At 44.8% G+C, this 26,437-nt stretch overlaps 1 protein-coding gene across 1 annotated transcript in view; it reads right to left on the bottom strand.

Moving 5' to 3' along the window:
• Positions 1 to 26,437, bottom strand: part of sort1b (sortilin 1b) — a 59,022-nt gene that overhangs the window by 17,003 nt on the left and 15,582 nt on the right. Inside the window, exons 7-14 of the mRNA XM_061788036.1 lie at positions 25,084 to 25,133; positions 24,848 to 24,975; positions 21,219 to 21,363; positions 21,000 to 21,152; positions 18,945 to 19,051; positions 13,236 to 13,338; positions 12,975 to 13,146; positions 2,471 to 2,661 (exon numbers count right to left, since the gene is read on the bottom strand). Coding sequence (XP_061644020.1) covers positions 2,471 to 2,661; positions 12,975 to 13,146; positions 13,236 to 13,338; positions 18,945 to 19,051; positions 21,000 to 21,152; positions 21,219 to 21,363; positions 24,848 to 24,975; positions 25,084 to 25,133 — 1,049 coding nt within the window. The remainder of the gene's footprint in view (positions 1 to 2,470; positions 2,662 to 12,974; positions 13,147 to 13,235; positions 13,339 to 18,944; positions 19,052 to 20,999; positions 21,153 to 21,218; positions 21,364 to 24,847; positions 24,976 to 25,083; positions 25,134 to 26,437) is intronic.

Genomic DNA, 26,437 nt, shown 5'->3' with positions numbered 1-26,437 from the left:
TAACTTCACCACACAGTTGCATTTTTCATTTGAAATGCGTTTCCAGGCCTTTACTGAAGCCTCTTTCAGTTCTTGTTTGATCTGGGGGTTTCTCCCTTCAGTCACCTCTTCAGGAGGTAAAATGCATGCTCTATTGGGTTAAGGTCCGGTGATTGACTTGGCCAGTCAAAGACCTTCCACTTTTTCCCCCTGATGAAGTCCTTTGTTGTGTTGGCAGTATGTTTTGGGGTCATTGTCTTGTTGCATGATGAAGCTTCTAATTAGTTTGGATGCATTTTTCTGTAAATTGCCGGACAAAATGGTTTTGTCGACTTCAGAATTCATTCTGCTGCTACCATCATGAGTTTCATCGTCAATAAAGACTAGTGAGTAAGGAGAGCCTTTCTTTCTCCACACTTTGGCCTTTCCGTCACTTTGGTAGAGGTTAATCTTGGTCTCATTAGTCCATAAAACTTTGTTCCAAAACTTTTGTGGCTCATCTCTGTACTTCTGTGCAAAATACAATCTGGCCTTTTTGCTGATGAGTGGTTTGCATCTTGTGGTATGGCCTGTATATTTCTTCTCTCAAAGTCTTCTTCGAACAGTGGATAGTGATACCTTCACCCCTGCCCTGTGGAGGTTGGCAGTGATGTCACTGACTGTTGTCTTTGGGGGTTTCTTCACAGCTCTCAATGTTTCTGTCATCAACTGTTGTTGATACCCTTGGCTGACCTGTTCAATGTCTGTTGGTCAGTAGACCAGTAGTGTCTTTTTCAGGACATTCCAAATTGCTGTATTGCCCAATGTTTGTGTAATAGCTCTTGATTTTCCCTCTTCTCTCAGCTTCAAAATGGTTTGCTTTTCTCCCATAGATAGCGCTCTGATCTTCATGTTTGCTTAACAGCAAATGCAGTTTTCACAGGTGAAAACCTGTTCACCTATGGTCACGAGCTGTGGGTCGTGACCGAAAGAACAAGATCCCGGATACAAGCGGCCGAAATGAGTTTCCTCCGCTGGGTCTCCGGGCCCTCCCTTAGAGAAAGGGTGAGAAGCTCGGTCATCCGGTAGGATCTCCAGAGTAGAGCCGCTGCTCCTCCACATCGAGAGAAGCCAGATCAGGTGGCTGGGGCATGTAATTCGGATGACTCCCAACGCCTCCCTGGTGAGGTGTTCCGGACACGTCCCACCGGGAGGAGACCCCGGGGACGACCCAGGACACGCTGCATCCTTCGGCTGGCCTGGGAACGCCTCGGGATCTCCCCGGAAGACCTGGATGAAGTGGCTGGGGAGAGTGAAGAGAGAAGTCTGGGCGTCCCTGCTAAAGCTACTGCTCCCGCGACCCGACCTCGGATAAGCGGTAGAAAATGGATGGATGGATGGATGACAATCTTAAAAATGTAAGTGTAAGAAACTATACAGAAATATAAGAATTTGAGAATGTGGCCAACACTTTTTCACGGCACTGAATGTCAGGTGCCCTCGAAAACGGGAAACATAACAAACGTGTTTATTCCTTCAAAGTACCACCAAAGTGATAATGTGGAAAGCATAAAAATGCGAGCGGCTTCCGTACAGCTGTTACTCACAGCACAGCACACGTAGCATTAGCCGTTATCCACTTTAGCAGTGAGGCCACCAGAACAAAGCATTTATCAATCATGTCATCATTATTTAGGTGGTTCTTAAAATGGTAAAACTACCTGTAGTTCATCTGTATTGTGATAAAAGATGATGCGCACTTGAAAGTAGCAATAATGTTAACAGGAAAATTATGTTTACAATCCAAGGTGTCTTCATTACCCCAAGGGGGCAGTTTGTTTATTTTGTATCTTTTACTTCCAAAAATACTCAGGACTTCAAACTAATGCACTGTTGTGTTTATATTTTTCTGCATTCGTTGCACTCAACTGAAAATTATTGTCATGTTTTTCTATAGAGTATTTGTTTTATTTAATTTTACTTATTTGCTTAGTATGCTGTTGGGGTTACTGTTTTAAATATTGACTATGAGGAGTGTTGTTAAAAGGGGTTAATAAAATGAATTACTCTCTAGCTTCTTTAGTTTTCAATACATATGCTTTCAAAATGGCTTTTTAAATAAAGTAAAAAAAAAAAAAAAAAAAAAAAAATCATGATAATGTTCATGATTGGATGTGAAATTCTTTTTTTTTTTCCCAGACCGCCCAGCCGAGTTTGTGTAGAACATTTTTTTTAAATATCAATAAATTAACCATTTCATACTATGTAAAATTGGTAATTTTAGTAACAGATTTTTAAAATAAATTTTAACATTTGCAATAATTATTTCATGAAATTAATAAAAACATTTTATTACCCAATTTTAGGAAAAAAAAACAGCTAAACGAATGTAACAATTCTAGCGGACTCGTGATAATGTAAATGTTGGGTGGGCCACATAAAGAAGAGAGCCCCCCACACCCCCAGCCGTATGTGGCCTGCAGGACCTCTGCTCTATATTGTCCCCACTCACAGTTTCTGGTGAGGAGATCCCGGAAGTCAATGGTGGTGGATATCCAGTGCTGGCTGAGGATGTTGTTTTCGTAGCCCCAGATGCTGACATTCATGGAGCGGGCGCCCGGTTCTGAAGCCAGGCCCGTGAAGAAGATGGGCTCCTCAGTGAACTTGTACATGTGCCAGCACTGCCCTTCGTCAGTCGAGAACCTGTCAGGGCATCCGCGAGGACAAATTCAGAAAACACAAGCAAGCCTATCTTTTGTGAGCTGCCCACTTCCCAAAGTGGGTCTGAATGAGCTATAGTTGTCACAATGAATTGATTGAGAACTAAATCATCAAATTAATCAACAATTACTGTATATTGATAATCGTTTAGAGCAGTTTGTAACATAAAATTGTATAAATCCTTTGAGTTCAGCCTCTCAACAGTAAATATTCTGATTTCGCTAGTCTTCTGTGAAAGCAGAATGATTATCTTTCGTGTTTAATCAAAATAAGACATTTGCAAACATCTGCATTTACTTTGGAAAACAACGATCAACATTTTTACCGATTTTCTGACGTTACGGACCAAACCAGTTACTGAATTAGCAGGTACTGTTGTCACAAGGAAAAGGTTAGTTATGCACCGCCGCCGTTTACCATGCAAAACCCCATGACTGAAAAAAAAAAAGCATGTCAAAGCTCGTTTAAAGTTTGCTGAACAACATTTGGACAAGCCAGTTAAATACTGGGAGAATATAGTCTCGTCTGATGGGAGCAAAACTGAACTGTTTGGATGCCATAATGCAGACCACGTTTGGAGGAGAAATTGCACTGCACATCACCCTAAAAACCCCATACCAACAGTGAAATTCAGAGGTGGGAACATGATGGTGTGGGGCTGCTTTTCAGAAAATGGTACTGGTAAACTTCATATTGTGGAAGGAAGGATGAATGGGCAAATGTACTGAGACATTCTTGACAAAAATCTGCTGCCATCTACGAGGATGATCAAAATAAAACGAGTTCTGGACATTTCAGGAGGATAATGATCCAAAACATACTGCCAAGAAAACTCTCAATTGGTTTCAAACAAAATAAAAATAAAACTGCTAGAATGGCCCAGCCAATCACCTGGCTTGAATCCAATCGAAAATCTATGGAAAGAACTGAAACTCAAGGTCCATAAAAGAATCCCACGGAACCTTCAAGATTTAAAGACTGCTTGTGTGGAGGAATGGGCCAAACTCACACCAGAGCAATGCATGAGACTAGTTTCTCCATGCAGGAGTAGTCTTGAAGCTGTCATTGCAAACAAGGGCTTTTGTACCAAGTATTAAATAAATACCAGTTGGCGTGTTCAATACCTTTTCCTTGTGTCATTTCAGATCTTATTTGTTCTACTTTCTTTGTATGTATGGATTACATGCGTTGTTCCCAACATCTGGTGAAATGTTCATGTCAATAGCACCTTTAGAAATATATTTAGGGAGAAAAATTGTGACGTTAAATCCTTATTTAAGCTGCTGTATAACTGCGGAGGGTGGACTAATGTCATATTAAACCCTATTGATTAAGAATGGGATGTCACTTAAATTCATCTTTATGACACTGCTATATTAAGAGCATAATAATTCAAGTACATCCTTTTTAAGAACAATTATCTTAATTCTTAAGAATATTTAACATTGGCATAGTAATGTAGAACAATAAAAGACCTAAGATAAATAAGAATAAATAATACAGACCCAGGCTCTGTTCACAAAAATTGCACTTAAATATTCAACATTTGGCACAGCAGTATAGAGCATAGAGATAACTGATGAAAGAGGCCCCAAAAATATCTTAAAGCCTGCCAAATTTGAATAAATTAATAAACAACAACAATGTATGAACTTGAAAGCATTTAGGCTTTCTCACTGTTTTTAAATCAGATGTCATACACTTCAATATCACAATTTTTTATTCATTTTTATTTATTGTATAACTGTAGTTGTGTTATGTACTGTATAATTTCTGCTGCCCGTATAGTTTCTGCTGGCTCTTGGCTTTTGAAAAAGAGATTTTAGAATCACAATAAGCTTTTACCTCGTTAAATAAATGATAAAATGTAAAATAAGGCCCACCCTGCGGGACTGAGACCTTCACCTGTCAATCAAATGACGCTGAAAATATGTTTGCTAAAGTCAACTACTGCCTGAATATAGATAGTGTGCAGCTGTGGTTATGATACATAAACAGTTAACTTTCCCATATGGGTGCGGTGCGTCTGTGCGTGCGTTATGCAGTGTTGCCACAGTTACCTTGAAAAAGTAACTTAGTTACTTTACTAATTACTTGATTTCAAAAGTAACCAAGTTAGAAAAAAGTAACTTTTTAGTTAGTTTCAGCAGCTGCCAAGTGGCAGCAATATCACTTATCCACAGTACAGAAAAAGCATTAATTTAACTATACCCATTACTTAGTAATGTACGCCGCACAAATTACAGGATGTCATCAACATAAACCAATAACAAATAACACTATTTAAGTTATTGGTTTATGTTGATGACAGTTGAAGCCACATTAAATGAGCAACTTAGTGAATAACACTATTTAAGTTATTGGTTTATGTTGATGACAGTTGAAGCCACATTAAATGAGCAACTTAGTGCAGACTTGAAATGACAACACAGTACCTAAATGTAAACAGGCACATTATTCTCAGTACACTTCTTTAAAGACTGAATGGATGGATGGATTCACTCGCTACCTGTATTAATGGCACCTGTTTGAACTTATCAGTACAAAAGACACCTGTCCACAACCTCAAACAGTCACACTCCAAATTCCACTATGCCCAAGACCAAAGTGCTGTCAAGTGCTTGTCTTAGTTCTGGCAGCGTGCAAGTCCTCAAGGGTTGGTAGGGGGGTACCGACTATCCTTTCAGCAGTTTTGATTGTCCGTTGCAGTCGGAGTTTGTCCTTTTTTGTAGCAGCACCAAACCAGACTGTGATGGAAGAACACAGGACTGATTCGATGACCGCTGTGTAGGACTCCCTCAGCAGCTGCCGTGGCAGGCCATGCTTTCTCAGAAGCCGCAGGAAGTACATCCTCTGCTGGGCCTTTTTGAGGATGGAGTTGATGTTGGTCGCCCAGTTCAGGTCCTGAGAGACTGTAATTCCCAGGAATTTGAAGGTCTCAACGGTTGACACAAGGCAGCTGGACAACGTGAGGGGCAACTGTGGCGAAGGATGCCTCCTGAAGTCCACGATCATCTCTACAGTCTTGAGCGTGTTCAGCTCGAGGTTGTGTCGGCCACCCCACAGCTCCCGAAGCTCCACTTCCTGTCAATATGCTGACTCGTCAGAGAGTCTTGATGAGGCCGATGACAGTGGTGTCATCTGCAAACTTCAGGAGTTTGACAGCCGGGTGCGCTGAGGTGCAGTCGTTCATGTAGAGAGAGAAGAGCAGCGGAGAAAGGACACAACCTTGGAGCGCGACAGTGCTGATGCTGCGCGTGGATGAGGTGGTCTCTCCCAGCCTCACCTGCTGTGTCCTGCCCGTCAGGAAGCTGTAAATCCACTGGCAGATGAGACGTTGAGCTGGAGAAGCTTGGCTGAAAGGAGTTCAGGGATGATGGTGTTGAACGCTGAGCTGAAGTCCATGAACAGGATCCTCGCGTAGGTCCCTGCACTGTCGAGGTGTTCTAGGATGAAGTGCAGTCCCATGTTGACTGCATCATCCGCAGACCTGTTCGCTCGGTAGGCAAACTGCAGGGGGTCCAGCAGGGGACCTGTGACGCTCTTGAGGCGGTCTAGCACGAGACGTTCAAAGGACTTCATAACCACAGATGTCAAGGCGACAGGCTTGGGGCTGTTTTTCTGCAAAGGCGAGTGAGCTTGTTAGCTCCAGCCCTTGCGCAGGGTAGCACATGTATAAAAAGTTTACATTCTCTTTGTCTCAGTCGTGTGCATCTACGGGGCAAACACCTTTCTGCCAGCGGCTTGCTGCGTTGTGAACGGCGCGGCGGGTGTTACCACAACAATGAAAATTTGTCCAGAAAAAAAACTCCGTGTCCATTGTATTTATCAAACGATAACCCACCCTACTCTGCCTCTGATTGGCTAGCACCAAGACAGGACTTTAGTGTATTACTCCTTTCATTTTGTGCGTGTGGAAGCGCTTCACCAACACACACACACATACATAGGGCAGGTTTTATGCCATGCGTCTACAGACGCAGATTGAAATCACTTCATGCCTCCGTGCTAGTTTTTGTTAGTGTCAGAATCAGGGCGCACATCAAACAAGATCCCTGGTTACATCCGACTAAATTAATGATTTTATGTTCTCAAACAGCTCAGAGTCTGGAAAAAAAAGAGAGCATAAAAAAAGTGAAACAGAGAGAGAAATGTTTTCCCTTGTGGAGGCAGCATTCCGTCACCAAGCCCCCCAATTACACTTGTCAATAGGCATCCTCAAAGTTGGACGCAGGCTTCTCTTGAGAGGCAGGCAAAAAATAAATTAAAGGTTCAAACTGTGCCATAATGTAAGCCTGTTGCAATAACAATTTTTAAGATGATATATTTTCCGCAAAACTATCACGATACATGATTGTATCGCCACATGGCGATCCGATCCCCGGCTACAGAAGCAGGCCCTAGGGACGTGGAATGTCACCTCTCTGGCAGGGAAGGAGCCCGAGCTGGTGTGTGAGGTCGAGAAGTTCCGACTAGATATAGTCGGGACTCGCCTCCACGCACAGCTTGGGCTCTGGTACCAGTCCTCTTGAGAGGGGTTGGACTCCCTTCCACTCTGGAGTTGCCCACGGTGAGAGGCACCGAGCACGTGTGGGTATACTTATTGTTCCCCGGCTCGGCGCCTGTACGTTGGGGTTCACCCCGGTGGACGAGAGGGTAGCCTCCCTCCGCCTTTGGGTGGGGGGACGGGTCCTGACTGTTGTTTGTGCCTATGCACCAAACAGCAGTTCAGAGTACTGGAGTCCTTGGAGGGGGTGCTGGAGAGCGCTCCCGCTGGGGACTCCATCGTTCTGCTGGGGGACTTCAATGCTCACGTGGGCAATGACAGTGAGACCTGGAAGGGCGCGATTGGGAGCAACGGCCCCCCCGATCAGAACCCGAGCGGTGTTCTGTTATTGGACTTCTGTGCTCATCGCGGCTTGTCCATCACGAACACCATGTTCAAGCGTAAGGCTGTCCAGAGGTACAGTTGGCATTAGGATCCCTAGGTCACAGTTCGATGATCGACTTTGTGGTCGTGTCATCGGACTCGCGGCCGCATGTCTTGGGACACTCGGGTGAAGAGAGGGGTGGAGCTGTCAACTGATCACCACCTGGTGGTGAGTTGGCTCCGATGGTGGGGGAAGATGCCGGTCCGACGTGGCAGGCCCAAACGTATTGTGAGGGTCTGCTGGGAACGTCTGGCAGAATCCCCTGTCAGAAGGAGATTCAACTCCCACCTCCGACAGAACTTTGCTCATGTTCCGGGGGAGGCGGGGGACATCGAGTCCGAGTGGACCATGTTCCGCGCCTCCATTGCTGAGGCGGCCGACCGGAGCTGTGGCCGTGAGGTGGTTGGTGCCTGTCGTGGCGGCAATCCCCAAACCCGTTGGTGGACACCAACAGTGAGGGGGTACCGGCTGGCCAAGCGGAATGCAGCTTTGGTGGTCGCTGAAGCAAAAACTCTGGCATGGGAGGAGTTTGGTGAAGCGATGGAGAAAGACTTCCGGATGGCTTCAAGGACATTCTGGTCCACCATCCGGCGTCTCAGGAGAGGCAAGCAGTGTACCATCAACACTGTGTATAGTGGGGATGGGGCGGTGCTGACCTCGACTCGGGACGTTGTGAGCCGGTGGGGAGAATACTTCGAAGACCTCCTCAATTCCACCGTCACGCCTTCCCATGAGGGAGCAGAGTCTGGGTTCTCTGAGGCGGGCTCTCCAATCTCTGGGGTTGAAGTCACCGAGGTGGTTAAAAAGCTTCTCGGTGGCAGGGCCACAAGGGTGGATGAGATTCAATGAGTTCCTCAAGACTCTGGATGTTGTAGGGCTGTCCTGGTTGACACGCCTCTGCAACATCGCGTGGACATCGAGGACAGTGCCTCTGGATTGGCAGACTGGGGTGCCTTCTTTTTAAGAAGGGGGACCGGAGGGTGTGTTCCAACTACAGGGGGATCACACTCCTCTGCCTCCCTGGTAAGGTCTATTCAGGGGTGCTGGAGAGGAGGGTCCGTCGGGAAGTTGAATCTCTGATTCAGGAGGAGCAGTGTGGTTTTCGTCCTGGCCGTGGAACAGTGTACCAGCTCTACACCCTCGAGGGTGCATGGGAGTTCGCCCAACCAGTCTACATGTGTTTTGTGGACTTGGAGAAGGCGTTCGACAGTCTCCCTCGGGGTGTCCTGTGAGGGGTGCTTCGGGAGCATGGGGTACCTGATACGGGCTGTTCGGGTCCGGAATCAGAGTTTGGTCCGCATATCCGGCAGTAATTCGGACTTGTTTCCGGTGAGGGTTGGACTCCGCCAAGGCTGCCTTTTGTCACCGATTCTGTTCATAACTTTTATGGACAAAATTTATAGGCGCAGCCGAGGCGTAGAGGGGGTCCGGTTTGGTGGCCTCAGTATGGCATCTCTGCTTTTTGCAGATGATGTGGTTCTGTTCGCTTCATCAAGCCGTGACCTCCAACTCTCACTGTTCGCAGCTGAGTGTAAAGCGGCTGGGATGAGAATCAGCAACTCCAAATCTGAGACCATGGTCCTCAGTTGGAAAAGGGTTGACTGCCCCAAGTGGAGGAGTTCAAGTATCTTGGGGTCTTGTTCACGAGTGAGGGAAGAATGGAACGGGAGATCGACAAGCGGATTGGGGCAGCGTCTGCAGTGATGCAGACTTTGTATCGATCCGTTGTGGTACAGAAGGAGCTAAGCCGGAAGGCGACGCTCTCGATTTACCGGTCGATCTACGTTCCTACCCTCACCTATGGTCACGATCTGTGGGTTGTGACTGAAAGAACAAGATCACGGATACAAGCGGCCAAAATGAGTTTCCTCCGCAGGGTGTCCGGGCTCTCCCTTAGAGATAGGGTGAGAAGCTTGGTCATCCGGGAGGATCTCAGAGTAGAGCCGCTGCTCCTCCAGATCGAGAGGAGCTAGATGAGGTGGCTGGGGCATCTGATTTGGAACGCCTCCCTGGTGAGGTGTTCCGGGCACGTCCCACCGGGAGGAGATCCCGGGACGACCCAGGACACGCTGGAGAGACTACATCCTGCGGCTGGCCTGGGAACGCCTCGGGATCCCACCGAAAGAGCTGGATGAAGTGGCTGGGGAGAGGGAAGTCTGGGCGTCCCTGCAAAAGCTACCGCCCACGCGACCCGACCTCAGATAAGCGGTAGAAAATGGATGGATGGATGAATGTGATTTGTTTTTTATTTTTAATAAATTTGCAAAAATTGAAAAATATTTTTCACTTTGTGATTATGGGGTGTTGTGTGTAAAATTATGATAATCACTAGGCTTTACACAATCAGGATTTTTGGGGCCGATCACAGAGTTTAAAAAAACGATAATCGATCACCGATCCGCTCACAAGATGGAGCAATGTGTTTGTTTAAATGACTTGTTCATTTACTGTATATACTTGTGTACTGCACACTCCGTATCTTCAAAGGTACTCTCTATTCAGTTCATGTATTCTCATCAGTCAGGTCAAACCAACATTACAGAAATAATGGGTGCTAACTTACTGTAATTAAATTACTTTATTGTAATTAAATTACTTCACACACCCCGAAACTTTAGAGCATGATTCAACAGAACACTGGCATGTTTACGTACAATCGTTAGTGCTAGCGCTATCTTGCTTACGCTACATAACGTTTTGTTGCCTGCTTGCGATATGGCGTATTAAAAGTACGTGAACATACCTCAAGCAATCCCTGAATGAAAGTCCTCTCCCGAACACCGGTGACAACCAGCACATGTTTTTCCCCATTTTGTTCTTACAATACACACGGCGCGATCCATTGTTTTTGTCGTCGCCATGGTAACGAGTGTATCCGGTCGCGTTATAGTTGACAAGAAAAAGCCCAGTGATCGTAAAAGACGGGACGTAGTGGTATCAGATTACAAGATTTTATTGCAGTAGTTTGACAGTGCAATTGTGAAAGACCAAATTTGTCTTATTGTCCGATCCAGGCATCACGTGTTGTCTGTCCCACACGCCGACGTTTTTTTTTTTTTTTTTAAACAACTTTATTGGTTGTCAGATATTTACAGCACGACGTCAAGACACGCGACAAGGCTAAAAATAAACTAGCTTTTGGATTCAAATATACTGTACTCTATGGAGACGCAGAGTAAATGCGGAGCCGATCACCCCGTGGGGCCAAAATGATCACAAGAACAGTGAGCAAAAATCCCAGAACCACACGGGGGGACATAGTGAATAACCTGCAGAGAGCTGGGACTAAAATAACAAAGGCTGCCATCTGTAACACAGTATGCCGCCATCCTGCAGTGCCAGACGTGTCCCCCTGCTTAAGCCAGTACATGTCAAGGCCCATCTGAAGTTTGCTCGCGAGCATTTGGATGATCCAGAAGAGGATTGGGAGAATGTCATAGTCAGATGTAACCAAAATAGAAGTTTTTGGTAAAAACTCAACTTGTCGTGTTTGGAGGAGAATGCATGCTGAGTTACATCCAAAGAACACCATACCTACTGTGAAGCGCAGAGCATGCTTTGGGGCTGTTTTTCTGCATAGGGAACAGGACAACTGATCCGTGTAAAGGAAAGAATGAATGAGGCCATGTATCGTGTGATTTTCAGTGAAAATCTCCATCCATCAGCAAGGGCATTGAAGATGAAACATGGCTAGGTCTTTCAGCATAGCAATGATCCCAAACACACTGCCCGGGCAACGAAGGAGTGGCTGCGTAAGAAGCATTTCAAGGTCCTGGAGTGGCCGAGCCAGTCTCCAGAACTCAACCCCATAGAAAATCTTTGGAGGGAGTTGAAAGTCTGTGTTGCCCAGTATTAGCCCCAAAACATCCCTGCTCTATAGAGGAGATCAGCATTGCGGAATTGGCCAAAATACCAGCAACAGTTTGTGAAAACCTTGAAGACCTACAGAAAACGTTTGACCTCTGTCATTGCCAACAAAGGGAATATAAAGTATTGAGATGAACTTTTGTTATTGACCAAACAGTTATTTTCCACCACAATTTGCTAATAAATCAGACTGAGTTTCTTTCTCATTTTGTCTCTCATAGGTGAGGTATACCAATGATTAAAATTACAGGCCTCTCTCCTCTTTTTAAGTGGGAGAACTTGCACAATTGGTGGCTGACTCAATACTTTTTTTTCCCCACTGTATGTAGCTGCTTTCCAAAATAAAAAATTCTGGTGACTTTATATAATGTTGAAGTTGTACAGTACATAGATGTGTGTGTATGATAGAGCAAGACAAGCTGATCAATCCGAACTTCATTCATGCCATTCTTTTTATAAATCCATCCCTTTTTCGATTTTGGAAACATGGTGTACTTATTTCAACATCATTTTTGATGCATTACATACATATTAGCGCTGTAGTAAACCTGATGAGTGTGACTCAGTAGATATAGTGAATATTAATTTATTGTGATACACCAATAAGTAACGACATGAAACTGCCATTCACCAGAGAAATGGACAGGCACTCCGCAGCTGAGATGAAATGGGAATAGGGAAATCCTGGGACCAATTTGAGTCAACAGGTTGCCAAACTGGGCACAGGTTAGCCTCATGTAGCACTGGAAGCTGCAGTCACATGTATGCAGCTTCTGGAGAAGGCGGTGAAATTCACCAAGCTGCATGCACGACGGCATTTGGCATTCCGAACATGTTTGGACTTCCACAACGAGTACAAAGCCACAATACAGGTCACACCGTCGTCCAATCCTGCTTGCGTATGGGAGGAGGAACCCTAACCTTCCTGTTCAACGTTTGTGAATAGCGAATAAAACAGATGCACATTCAATGACTGCCGCAATCAAATGGAAGCGGGGTACACAAGACAAAAATTTCCACGTCCGCTGTGAACATAGCATTAGACATCCAGGAAGCTTTGAGGTCGAGTTTTCAGGGCTGAACCTGTCCGATTGGAGGCTAGGTTTCATTCATGCCAAACCCAAACGGTAAGCAGAGCTGCAGTGTTAGCACACAATAGTGTTAGCTTCTGGAAACCTGCGGATAATTATGCGAAATTGTCAACCTGGGTGGCGGGGCAGTATTTGTGTGTGTTTGATGTTTCCTCTGCATGTCCCACATGCACAGGTCTGCTACACTAAACGGCAAGCGTTCAGTGGGCAGCTTGGTGATGATGTGGTGCCCTGACCTGCTTTCTTTTTATGCCCACTTTTCTACTCACTCTGGGCTGCTTGAGAACATGAAACACCTCGCCTAATCACAACATTGTACCTCTGCCCCCAGTTGTAATAGCAACAAAAGTTCATTGGCCAAGTAGGACAAGGTGGCGCATGTACAGCATGAGACTGTTACACCTACTTGATCTTGTCGATCGGTTCATTGGGGCTGTGCTCCACAGCCACCAGCAGCCCGCCAGAGTCCAGAATGGCGTAATGATGTGGCCCGTCCAGAGCCTTTGTCCACGTGTACCCTCCATCGTCGGACACGTACACGTCAGGGGTCATCACAGAGATGCTGTCGCCGACACTCCCTGACAAGATCGCGCAAAAATTTCAATTTAAGTAACAGGTACCACAAAATAAAACTGCATCCTGGAAAATTGTTTGAAAACGTGATTACCATGAGCTAATATTATGCCCACAGCGTTTGGTTCACTTAGGGGCAGCATGGGGACGTTGAGCCTCATTGCAGTACTGTATGACGCATGGATGTGGAGACTGCACTGTTCATTCAAACAGAGAAAGTAGCATTTAGTACACATGCAGTAGTACCTCCAAAGTCCACTGCAACTGCTGAAATTCAGGGACCTCTCTAATGCTGTGAAAATTGGCACTTATTCCATAGTTCTGGACTTAAAAAGATTCCCCAAAATTCTCCCCATAGTAATAATTTTAGGCTTGTTTTCTATTGACATTGTAACGATACTCCCTTCCAGATTGATATTCAACAGACGGAACACCAAGAACTGATTACCTTTGCATTCCTACCCCTGAAACCTCAGCCAGTAGGCCAGGCCTGTAAACCACTGGACATCTGTTTTAACTCAAATGGACCCATAAAACCAGATAAAGATTCCTCACTGGCCTTCGCGATACCGATCTTTCAGTGTGGACAGGCAAATGACCGAAAATCTGGGGGCAGGGGGGCCTCATGACCAGATGTGACAGTTCGGAATAATTCGCGACAATGGATCTATTGGTTAACCAACTTCCCTATGAACCCGCCAGAGGAGTTAGCAGAGGCTCTTTGTTGACATTCTTCACGTCCAATCTGACCTCTACCACCGGACTCTCTGGGATCATTAGTGGTGCATGAACGACGCCCGCTGGTCGCTGGTGCTTAAGAGTCACTGCAAGCTGAATTCCAATGACTGCATATTTAGTGTGTTAAATTCCTGCTTTCAAACATACAACAAACCCTGCATGAATGTTCTAAGTGTATATCGTGATAATGTCATTATCTCAGAGGATACGAAAGGTTACATAATTGACATTAACTGTACCTGCTCCATCAAACAAAGAGTGAAACAATCATTGCATATGTTAACCATTATGTGTGAGACAATGCAAAAACTGGGAATTATTTTTATTTTAGATGTACAGAGTTTTAGCCCACAGATAAACTTAAGGGGGCGGCACGGTGAAAGACTGGTTTGAGCGTCTGCCTCACAGTTCTGAGGTCCGGGGTTCAATCCCCGGCCCCACCTGTGTGGAGTTTGCATGTTCTCCCTGTGCCTGCGTGGGTTTTCTCCGGGCACTCCGGTTTTCTCCCACATCCCAAAAACATGCATGCTAGGTTAATTGACAACTCCAAATTGCCCGTAGGTGTGAATGTGAGTGCAAATGGTTGTTTTTGTTTGTGCCCTGCGATTGGCTGGCAACCAGTTCAGGGTGTACCCCGCCTCCTGCCCGATGATAGCTGGGATAGGCTCCAGCACGCCCACGACCCTTGTGAGGATAAGCGGCTCAGAAAATGGATGGATGGATGGATAAACTTAAGGGGAAATACAATAGTAGAGGTGTGGTGGTCTATTCTCCCATGTTGGTCTTTTGTTCCCTACCCAAAAGTACAAAAGCCGCAGCTCTTCTCATCTTGCGCCATCATTGCCAGTTACAGAAAACACTTGATTTCAGTTGTTGCTGCTGAGGGTATAGCCCAACCAGTTATTAGGTTTAGGGGATCATTAATTTTTCACACAAACTTTGAATAGTTTTTTTCCTTAATAAATGAAAGCACCATTGAAAAACAGCATTTTAAGTACACTTGGGTTATATTTATTTGAAATTTAGGGTAAAACAATTTTACATTTTATTTTTAAAAAAATATTTTAATTCATCTCAATTGGTTTGTTGATTTATCATAAATAAAATTAAGAAAATGTGCAATTTTACAAAATATTAAATATAATCAATTGAACATTGACCTGTACAGTGGTAACTTGGAGAGTTTAGTTCCGTAACCTAGCTCTTAAAGGAGGTATGGGGTCTCAATGGTCCGTACTTCACTAATGAGTTGATTTTATGTATTTTTTAATGTTGCTCAAGAAAATGAAACTGGCCGTCACTTCCATTAATATTAATAAATTTTTGGGCAATTGGTACATAACGAATTGACTTTGGAACGCCTCTTTTTCAATCGCAAAAATCAGACCAAAGAGCTGTCAAAGGACACCAGAAACAAAATTGTAGACCTGCACCAGGCTGGGAAGACTGAATGTGCAAAAGATAAGCAGCTTGGTGTGAAGAAATCAACTGTGGAAGCAATTATTAGAAAATGGAAGGCCTACAAGACCACTGATAATCTCCCTCGATCTGGGGCTCCACGTAAGATCTCACCGTGGGGTCAAAATGATCACAAAAATGGTGAGCAAAAATCCCAGAATCACATGGGGGAACCTAGTGAATGACCTGCAGAGAGCTGGGACTAAAGTAACAAAGGCTACCATCAGTAACACACTACGACGCCAGGGACTCAAATCCTGCAGTGCGAGACGTGTCGCCGTGCTTAAGCCAGTACATGTCCAGGGCCGTTTGAAGTTTGCTAGAGCGCATTTGGATGATCCAGAAGATGATTGGGACAATGTCATATGGTCAGATGAAACCAAAATAGAACTTTTTGGAAGAGAAATAATGCGTAGTTGCATCCAAAGAACACCATACCTACTGGAAAGCATGGGGGTGAAAACATCATGCTTTGGGGCTATTTTTCTGCAAAGGGACCAGGACGACTGATCCGTGTAAAGGAAAGAATGAATCGGGCCATGTATCGTGAGATTTTGAGTGAAAACCTCCTTCCATCAGCAAGGGCATTGAAGATGAAACATGGCTGGGTCTTTTAGCATGGCCATGATCCCAAACACACCGCCCAGGCAATGAAGGCGTGGCTTCGTAAGAAGCATTTCAAGGTCCTGGAGTGGCCTAGCCAGTCTCCAGATCTCAACCTCATAGAAAATCTTTGGAGGGAGTTGAAAGTCTGTGTTGCCCAGCGATAGCCCGAAAAACATCACTACTCTTAGAGGAGAGCTGCATCCAGGAATGGGCCAAAATACCAGCAACAGTGTGTGGAAAAACTTGCAACAAGGATGCAAATGGCTGTAGTGAACACTTTTTTCCAGAAGAGGCACGAACATAGGGTGACCTACAAGAGCGGAGGTAGAAGCACACAGGTGGATTACATCTTGTGCAGACGATGTAATCTGAAGGAGGTTACCAACTGTAAGGTAGTGGTAGGGGAGAGTGTGGCTAGACAGCATAGGATGGTGGTGTGTAAGATGACTCTGGTGGCGGGGAGGAAAATTAGGAAGACAAAGGCAGAGAAGAGAACCATGTGGTGGAAGCTGAGACAGGACGAGTGTTGTGCAGCTTTTCGGGAAGAGGTGATACAGGCTCTCGGTGGACGGGAAGAGCTTCCAGAAGACTGGACCACTGCAGCCAAGGTGATCAGAGAAGCAGGCAGGAGAGTACTTGGTGTATCTTCTGGCAGGAAAGGAGAGAAGGAGACTTGGTGGTGGAACCTCACAGTACAGGAAATCATACAAGGAAAACGGTTAGCTAAGAAGAAGTGGGACACTGAGAGGACCGAGGAGAGGCGAAAGGAATACATTGAGATGCGACACAGGGCAAAGGTAGAGGTGGCAAAGGCAAAACAAGAGGCATATGATGACATGTATGGCAGGTTGGACACTAAAGAAGGAGAAAAGGATCTATACAGGCTGGCCAGACAGAGGGATAGAGATGGGAAGGATGTGCAGCAGGTTAGGGTGATTAAGGATAGAGATGGAAATATGTTGACTGGTGCCAGCAGTGTGCTAGGTAGATGGAAAGAATACTTCGAGGAGTTGATGAATGAGGAAAATGATAGAGAAGGGAGAGTAGAAGAGGCAAGTGTGGTGGACCAGGAAGTGGCAATGATTAGTAAGGGGGAAGTTAGAAAGGCATTAAAGAGAATGAAAAATGGAAAGGCAGTTGGTCCTGATGACATTCCTGTGGAGGTATGGAAGCATCTAGGAGAGGTGGCTGTGGAGTTTTTGACCAGCTTGTTCAATAGAATTCTAGTGCGTGAGAAGATGCCTGAGGAATGGAGGAAAAGTGTACTGGTGCCCATTTTTAAGAACAAAGGTGATGTGCAGAGCTGTGGCAACTATAGAGGAATAAAGTTGATGAGCCACACAATGAAGTTATGGGAAAGAGTAGTGGAGGCTAGACTCAGGACAGAAGTGAGTATTTGCGAGCAACAGTATGGTTTCATGCCTAGAAAGAGTACCACAGATGCATTATTTGCCTTGAGGATGTTGATGGAAAAGTACAGAGAAGGTCAGAAGGAGCTACATTGTGTCTTTGTAGATCTAGAGAAAGCCTATGACAGAGTACCCAGAGAGGAACTGTGGTACTGCATGCGGAAGTCTGGAGTGGCAGAGAAGTATGTTAGAATAATACAGGACATGTACGAGGGCAGCATAACAGCGGTGAGGTGTGCTGTCGGTGTGACAGAAGAATTTAAGGTGGACGTGGGACTGCATCAGGGATCAGCCCTGAGCCCCTTCCTTTTTGCAGTGGTGATGGATAGGCTGACAGATGAGGTTAGATTGGAATCCCCGTGGACCATGATGTTTGCAGATGACATTGTGATCTGCAGTGAAAGCAGGGAGCAGCTGGAGGAACAGTTAGAAAGATGGAGGCATGCACTGGAAAGAAGAGGAATGAAGATTAGCCGAAGTAAAACAGAATATATGTGCATGAATGAGAGGGGTGGTGGGGGAAGAATGAGGCTACAGGGAGAAGAGATGGCAAGGGTAGAGGACTTTAAATACTTGGGGTCAACCGTCCAGAGCAATGGTGAGTGTGGTCAGGAAGTGAAGAAACGGGTCCAAGCAGGTTGGAACGGGTGGAGGAAGGTGTCAGGTGTGTTATGTGACAGAAGAGTCTCTGCTAGGATGAAGGGCAAAGTTTATAAAACAGTGGTGAGGCCAGCCATGATGTATGGATTAGAGACAGTGGCACTGAAGAGAAAACAGGAAGCAGAGCTGGAGGTGGCGGAAATGAAGATGTTGAGGTTCGCTCTCGGAGTGACCAGGTTGGATAAAATTAGAAATGAGCTCATCAGAGGGACAGCCAAGGTTCGATGTTTTGGAGACAAAGTTAGAGAGAGCAGACTTCAATGGTTTGGACACGTCCAGAGGAGAGAGAGTGAGTATATTGGTAGAAGGATGATGAGGATGGAGCTGCCAGGCAAGAGAGCTAGAGGAAGACCAAAGAGAAGGTTGATGGATGTCGTGAGGGAAGACATGATGGCAGTTGGTGTTCGAGAGGAGGATGCAGGAGATAGGCTCTCATGGAAAAGGATGACGCGCTGTGGCGACCCCTAACGGGACAAGCCGAAAGGAAAAGAAGAGTGTGTGGAAAAACTTGAAGACTTACAGAAAATGTTTGACCTGTGTCATTGCCAGCAAAGGGTATTTAACAAAGTCTTGAGATGAACTTTTGTTATTGACCAAATACTTATTTTCCACCATAAATTGCCAATAAATTCTTTACAAATCAGTGATTTTCTGGATTTGTTTTTTTCTCATTTTGTCTCTCATAGGTGAGGTATAACTATGATTAAAATTACAGGCCTCTCTCATCTTTTTAAGTGGGAAAACTTGCACAATTGGTGGCTGACTAAATACTTTTTTGCCCCAGTATTCATCTTTTCATCTTAAACCCAAATGTCTTCAGAATACAACAAGACAAAGGAATTGACCTTGCTGTGCCAATACTTTTGGAGGGGACTGTATGAGTGCAGTAAAAAGTCCGTGTCTATTGGCATTTGCTAAAATTCTGTGTTCACCTGTTCCGGGTCCTTGGCTGTCGAGTCACACTCACTGTTGGCAGGCTTCTGCAAGCTAGACCACTCCCCTCCCATGTCACGAGTCACCACAGACATTATAGAGCTTTCTGGAAAAACACAAGAGCATTTACTTTATATACACACACACACACACACACACACGCACGTAGGGTTGGGCCATATGGTCTATTAAAATAAAATCAACATTACTCCCCACAAAAGTCCAATTTCAAATCCATTTTCTCTCCTTCGATTTTAGAGAAAGCAAATGACTGACATTATTTAAATCAAATACATTTTTGCTTTTTGTTTTTTTTCCCCTCTGGGATTCGCTTTATTGCTGCTGCTACCAAACAAGATTTGGAACCTTTTTAATTCCGTCCCAGCATTAACTTGTATGACCGTCCCCAGAAATAATAAACAATTTTTGGGGACAATTTGGGGCAATTTTTGCAGGGGAAGACACGGTTTGTTTGAAAGTTTGTAAAAGTGACTCAGAAAACAAGGTACTACTTTTCCATTCTTCTGGAAGCTGGCTCAAAAGCGTTAACAGCGCAAAAGTTCATATGCACCATGGCTATAACCCTGGACGCAGGTCACCGGGCCCCCCCTCTGGAGCCAGGCCTGGAGGTGGGGCTCGAAGGCGAGCGCCTGATGGCCGGGCCTGCACCCATGGGGCACAGCCCGAAAGGGTAATGTGGGTCCCCCTTCCCATGGGCTCACCACCTCTGGGAGGGGCCATAGGGGTCGGTTGCAGTGTGAGCTGAGCGGTGGCCGAAGGCGGGGACCTTGGCGATCCGATCCCTGGCTACAGAAACTGGCTCTAGGGATGTGGAATGTCACATCTCTGGCAGGGAAGGAGCCCAAGCTGGTGTGTGAGGTTGAGAAGTTCAGACTAGATATAGTCAGGCTCGCCTCCACACACGGCTTGGGCTCTGGTATCAGTCCTCTAGAGAGGGGTTGGACACTTTTCCACTCTGGAGTTGCCCATGGCGAGAGGCGCCGAGCAGGTGTGGGTATACTTATTGCCCCCCTGGCTCGGCGCCTGTACATTGGGGTTCACCCCGGTGGACGAGAGGTTAGCCTCCTTCCGCCTTTGGGTGGGGGGACGGGTCCTGACTGTTATTTGTGCCTATGCACCAAACAGCAGTTCAGAGTACTCAGCCTTCTTGGAGTCCTTAGGGGGGGTGCTGGAGAGCGCTCCTGCTGGGGACTCCATCATTCTGCTGGGGGACTTCAATGCTTACGTGGACAATGACAGTGAGACCTGGAAGAGGGTGATTGGGAGGAAGTCTAATAACAGTCGGAAAAGGGTTGAGTGCCCTCTCCAGGTCGTGGATGAGATCATTCCCCAAGTGGAGGAGTTCAAATATCTTGGGGTCTTGTTCATGAGTGACGGAAGAATGGAACGGGAGCTCGACAGGCGAATCGGTGCAGCGTCTGCAGTGATGCAGACTTTGTATCGGTCCGTTGTGGTGAAGAAGGAGCTAAGCCGAAAGGCGAAGCTCTCTATTTACCGGTCGATCTACGTTCCTACCCTCACCTATGGTCACGGGCTGTGGGTCGTGACTGAAAGAACAAGATCCCGGATACAAGCGGCCAAAATGAGTTTCCTCCGCAGGGTGTCCGGTGGTCTCCCTTAGAGATAGGGTGAGAAGCTCAGTGATCCGGGAGGAGCTCAGAGTAGAGCCGCTGCTCCTCCGCATTGAGAGGAGCCAGATGAGGTGGCTCGGGCAATGTTTAGGATGCGTCCCGGATGCCTCCCTGGTGTGGCGTTCCGGGCACGTCCCACCGGGAGGAGACCCCGGGGATGCCCCAGGACACGCTGGAGAGACTACGTCTCTCGGCTTACCTGGGAACGCCTCGGGATCCCCTCGGAAGAGCTGGAGGAAGTGGCTGTGGAGAGGGAAGTCTGGGCTTCCCTGCTGAAGCTACTGCCCCAGCGACCCGACCTCGGATAAGTGGAAGACGATGGATGGATGGAGATCCAGTGAAGCTGTGGCTTGCAGACCCCAATTTCAGAACCACTGCTATAAGCTACATGAGCAGAGCTACCTTCGAGGACGCTAGTGATGAAAACTCCTCGCAGGGAAGTGATGTTGGTGAAGTCAGTCTCGCCTCCTGTGGTGGTGTAAAGGTGGCGCTCCAGTGACTTGGAGAAGATGGTGCCCCGGTCATCCGATACATAAATTGTGCCAACGCCAGAATCTGAGGAAACACATGAAGATAGTGTCACATGCTCTTAAGATAAAGTTGTCGAGTTACTGGACAAACCTCCCGGCTCGTCGACGTGCATGAAGACCATTTCATTGCTTGCTGCCAAGATAGAGTAGAACTGCTTGTGACCGATGGCAGGCAACTGGGCCATGTTCCAAGTGTCGCCCTGGTCCACCGACACATGGATCATCCTCAGAGTGCCCTGCAGAGAAACACCAGAGGGAGTGATGTTGGGCTAACATCATTTGATCAAGAAGCATTTGAGAGCAATCATCTGTCGAGGCTTCAACACCTCTAAAAATGAAAATATTTTTCCACAGTGACATGTTTTAGGGGTTCTAAACACGAAGCCCTATTGGATCTTTTACCACGACATCACACGTACATCTGGGTGGCAAAAACTCAAGTAATTTCATGGCACCATGATTTCATGTCACCATGTGTAAACATATCATTTGACCAAGGCACAGTGATTGAGAAACAAGGTAGAAAAAAAAAAACTGATGTCATTTGAATGTGTCAGTCGAATAGAGGAGGTTACGTGAGGTCAGCTGTTTGGAAGTGAGACCCAATGCCGGCCATAATTTACATTTCAACAGGTAAATTGATTAAAAATAGATATGGTTTGGATTAATTGCACACACATGCTCTTTTGGCAGTGAAACGAATAGTGCACTGTCATCTACAATCAGGCTAGCCATTGCTTGTTTGCCTATGCCATTTAATGTGGGCAGAGCATGGGGTCAAAGTTTAAGAATCACTTAAAGGATTTAGGTTAGAAAAAGTATGAACCCCCTGAATCAGTTTCACCTATCAGTACAAAATTGTGTGTACAGGTCTATTTTAACAGGATGCCCCTAAAAGTTTCAAGGACCAATGCCCAAAATTTAACACAAATTTGGTTGAATTCCCAGCCTCTTACTTTAATGAATCCCTGTTAAGAGTTCACCAAAATCGGAAGCAGGTATAATAGACAAATGCTCAATTGCGAATGTGTGCAACGCAGGCTTCCTCTAGTGGCACGTACATTTCAATTGTATTTAAAATTCACATTCGATACATTTTTACTTAATAAATTTTCCTATAATCTTTAATAATTATTTGTTTTTCAACATTAAGGTACAATTTCTTTTTAACTTTTATGTGCAATCCATTTTCATTGAACAATTATTTAAATACACTTTAATGTTAATGCGCACAGGCCCCACTAGGGTACTGTATTTTATTGTTGGTAATTATGGTACCTGGAAATTACCTGGTTTTTTTTTTGTTTTGTTTTTTTAGGTGGGAGGAGCATATTTGCAAGTTTTGATCATCTTTCTGAGAATTCAACACAAAAAAGGGGATGCGAGGGCCCGTTAGTTACAATTGCATTGGATCTCACTGGGGTATAATCAGGCATCGAATGAGTGTCCAGTCCATAGCCGGGTTTTCAAGCAGACTTTTTTGTCATTGTGATTGACATCATTCCGATTGAAGATCCAGAGCTGCCAAACTATAAATATTCACTTCCAGAATAATTTCTCCAAATATGTCAGAATTTGCATATTTTCAAAATTTTGTCAAGAACATTTCCGTGCAACAGTCATTAATGGTAAATAAATTATGGCTTCAATATTTGTCATTTTAATTTGTTTATATTACATCTTTGTAATGGTGGATGCAGTTGCAGCCTGAATCAATGTGCTAGGAAATTACATTTGACATTCCATCAAAAATATCTGTGTCTGTGGATTAATTCACCTTTGCCAATTGTGTTTTCAACCCTTGGTAACAATAACGTCGATTAAAGCAGATTAATTAGATCTCAAACATCAAAATTAAAACTCAGGAGTGTATTTTGCAAACAAACAACATTGCTGATTGACTGAATTGTATAGTTTATGTATGGACAATAGTTTTGGTATCTATTTTGTGCAATGTACTCATACAAGAAGTCCATGTAACAAGAAGAAATTAAGTCTTCTCTTGCATGCTATTTATATGACATTTATATTCCTGTATCCACAATTGCTGCTGAAACGATGCAAATTTCCACATTGTGGGACTAATAAAGGTTACCTTATATTACAAATGTAAATTAATAATAATAATGTACTTTTAGGGCGGCACCATAAAAGACTGGTTAGCACATCTGCCTCACAGTTCTGAGGTCCCGGGTTCAAATCCGGCCTCGCCTATGTGGCGTTTGCATTTTCTCCCCTTGCCTGCGTGGGTTTTTTCCGCATACTCCGGTTTCTTCCCACATCCCAAAAACATGCATGGTAGGTTAATTGAAGACTATAAATTGCCCATAGGTGGGAATGTTAAGTGTGAATGGTTGTTTATATTTGCCCTGCTGGCTGGCCACCAGTTCAGGATGTACCCCGCCTCTCACCCAGAGTCAGCTGAGATAGGCGCCAGCACGCCCGCGACCCTACTGAGGAAAAGCGGTACCGAAAATGGATAGATGAATATACAACCTGCACACGTCGTGCAGTGACGTACTAATTCATTTCCGGTTAAGACGCTGCGTCCTGTGTGGACGTGTATTATTTTTTATTTATATTTCTAAACGCGTATTAATTGGCCTGTTATTTTGTTGTTCAAAAGTTGGTTGCTCTCTGCGAAAACGCAGTTCCAGCCTGAGCTATGTGACAATTGTATTGTTCCACCAAATCACTTATTTCGATGTTTTGCCATTGCTTGTAGCGATAGCTTTGGAATTAGCACAAGTCTTTGCCTATCCACTCCTTGTCCTCCCTTCATGAAACTTGTAAGAAGCAGTGTAGCTTATTCACTACCATGGAGGCGATGGTCAGTGACTTACAATGCGTTGACAGCGGGCGCAAGGACAACTTTCACCTCCGCAGCTTAGCACTGGGCGGCATAATAAATTCACGTGAACCAAGCAGCTGTTCAATGTGGACGTGACAGTAATGTACGACGCTGAATTATTATTTTTTTCCCCCCCAATATCCGGAACAATCAGTGTTACGGCCGTAACGAGGTAACTTTCGGGGATTTCCGTAACAAAATATGGGAAGTTACGTAACATTTGGTAGATCTGAAGATCTCTGGTCAATTGTTTACATGCAACGTGATCTATTCCAATTTGGTGTATAAGTGTGCCACACGTTTCATCAGAACAGCAGTTTTACAGACATGTAACACGCATAGATCAATTTAAACATCACATGATTTTTATCAAGATGGAGGTCAGACGCCTATTTAGCACAGTGGTTGTGATTGTTTATACTTTTATTATGATAAAAACAAGTTACAAGTAGTTAGAAACATCTCCGTCGCAGACCAGCTCTGGTAGGAATCCGCCATGTTTTCAAGTGCATAAACGATAACGTCACCGCACATTTACGTAAAGACACAGCATGGGCAGACAAAGCAGAGCCCAGCACCATTCCTATTCATGGTTTACATGATGAAAATGTACTTCTCATCAGTTTGGAAAAAGGAATATTACATCCTTAACCCAAATGAAATTTCAATTTGGATTTGGCCTGTTTATTCCAATTGAGGTGTTTATATTGACCATTTTCATTCGGTTTGGGCTTCTAACATAATTTCTAATTGGATTACAAGGCTCCATACAAACCAGGCTCATTTTGCCTCACACGTTTGCAGAAATTCCAGAGCTTTTTCTTGCACTAAAATAACGGCACGTTTCTCCTATTTTGCCCCAAACCCACCTTGCCAGTCATCACAGAAGCATACAGGAAGCGACCGCCGATACCAAAGGAGTATATCTTGGTAGCGACGGTCTTGATTGTTTGCCCGAAATCCATGGTCCTCCTGATCTCCAGCACGCCGCGTTCACCTGAATAACACGAGAGGGCAAATTAAGCGAGAAAACTGCACACTAGTAACATCTAATCACGGTGAGGCATAATGACATGTTTAATCAAAGACTATTTGGAACACTTACTACAGGATCCATTGGGATTGGTTGAAAAAAAGATGGAATTCTTCATCCCCCTGGAATTAAAGTAAGAACGGTGTTTTAATTAAGCATGATGAACAAAGTTTCAAGGTTTATTTACAACAGGGGTGTCAAACTCATTTTTGTCAAGGGCCACATCGCAGTTATGACTTACCTCGAAGGGCCGTACGACTGTGGACCCATATAAATGAAAGATTACCTCATATACTGTAATTACAGTATACACAACGCATTGATGAATAATCAGTTTTGAAATCAGAAGCCTATAAAAACATGTTTTTCAACTATTACATTTCTTTTGAAAGGGGGATTGGTAGCAAAGAAAGGCTTGCAAATATCTCAATGGTATTACACCAGAACACAATTAGCGATTTGGATTTGCTTTCATGGGCCACATAAAATGATGTGGCGGGCCAGATCTGGCCCCCGGGCCACCAGTTTGACACCTGTGATTTAGAAGAACAGAACACACGACTCATGCCCTTCCTGAATATTTGGATCCAATTGTGTTTACTACACACAGCGTTAAAAATAAAGTTTAAACCAAATGTTTACATACATTATATAAAAAGACAAGCATTTTTTTACTCAGTCTGATATAAAATCAGACTAAACATTTCCTGTTTTAGGTCAATTAGCATTTCCAAAATTATTTCTATTTGGTAAGTGCCAGAATTATAGGATTTTTAGATTTTTTTGTCTTCTTATCCAGAAGTTTGCATTAGTTTTTGATACCATTGCCTTTAAATTGTATGACTTTGGTCAAACATTTTGGATATCCTTGCACAAGCTTCTCACAATAGTTGGCAGGGATTTTGTCCCACTGCGATTGGCTGGCAACCAGTTCAGGGTGTACCCCGCCTCCTGCCCGATGATAGCTGGGATAGGCTCCAGCACGCCCGCGACCCTAGTGAGAAGTGGCTCAGAAAATGGATGGAAGGATGGATGGATTTTGGCCCATTCCTCTCAACAGAACTGGTGTAACTAAGCCAAATTTGCCATTTCAGGTCTGGCCATAAATTTTCAGTAGGATTGAGATCAGGGCTTTGTGATGGCCGCTCCAAAACATTTGTTATCCTGAAGCCACTTTGTAACCAGTTTGGCAGTGTGCTTCAGGTCATTATCTGTTTGGAAGACCCATTTCAGGGTTGGCACTGGGTCATGAAACCTCTTAGCCAATGTGGCTAAAAATCTCCTAGCCACACTTGTGTAGTTAGCCAAAACATCACGTGTGTTTATGAGGCTAAACCTTTAGCCACACTTAGCCAGTCCTCATCACTGGGAAATAAGCCGATAAGCTTTTAACGATCTGGGCCCAATTAAAACTACCTAGTCATAA

Source organism: Phyllopteryx taeniolatus, chromosome 1 (genome assembly GCF_024500385.1).
Source record: "Phyllopteryx taeniolatus isolate TA_2022b chromosome 1, UOR_Ptae_1.2, whole genome shotgun sequence".
NCBI classification, from domain to species: domain Eukaryota; kingdom Metazoa; phylum Chordata; class Actinopteri; order Syngnathiformes; family Syngnathidae; genus Phyllopteryx; species Phyllopteryx taeniolatus.
The sequence above is the reverse complement of the archived record's forward strand: the minus strand, read 5'-3'. Positions and strand labels throughout refer to the sequence as shown.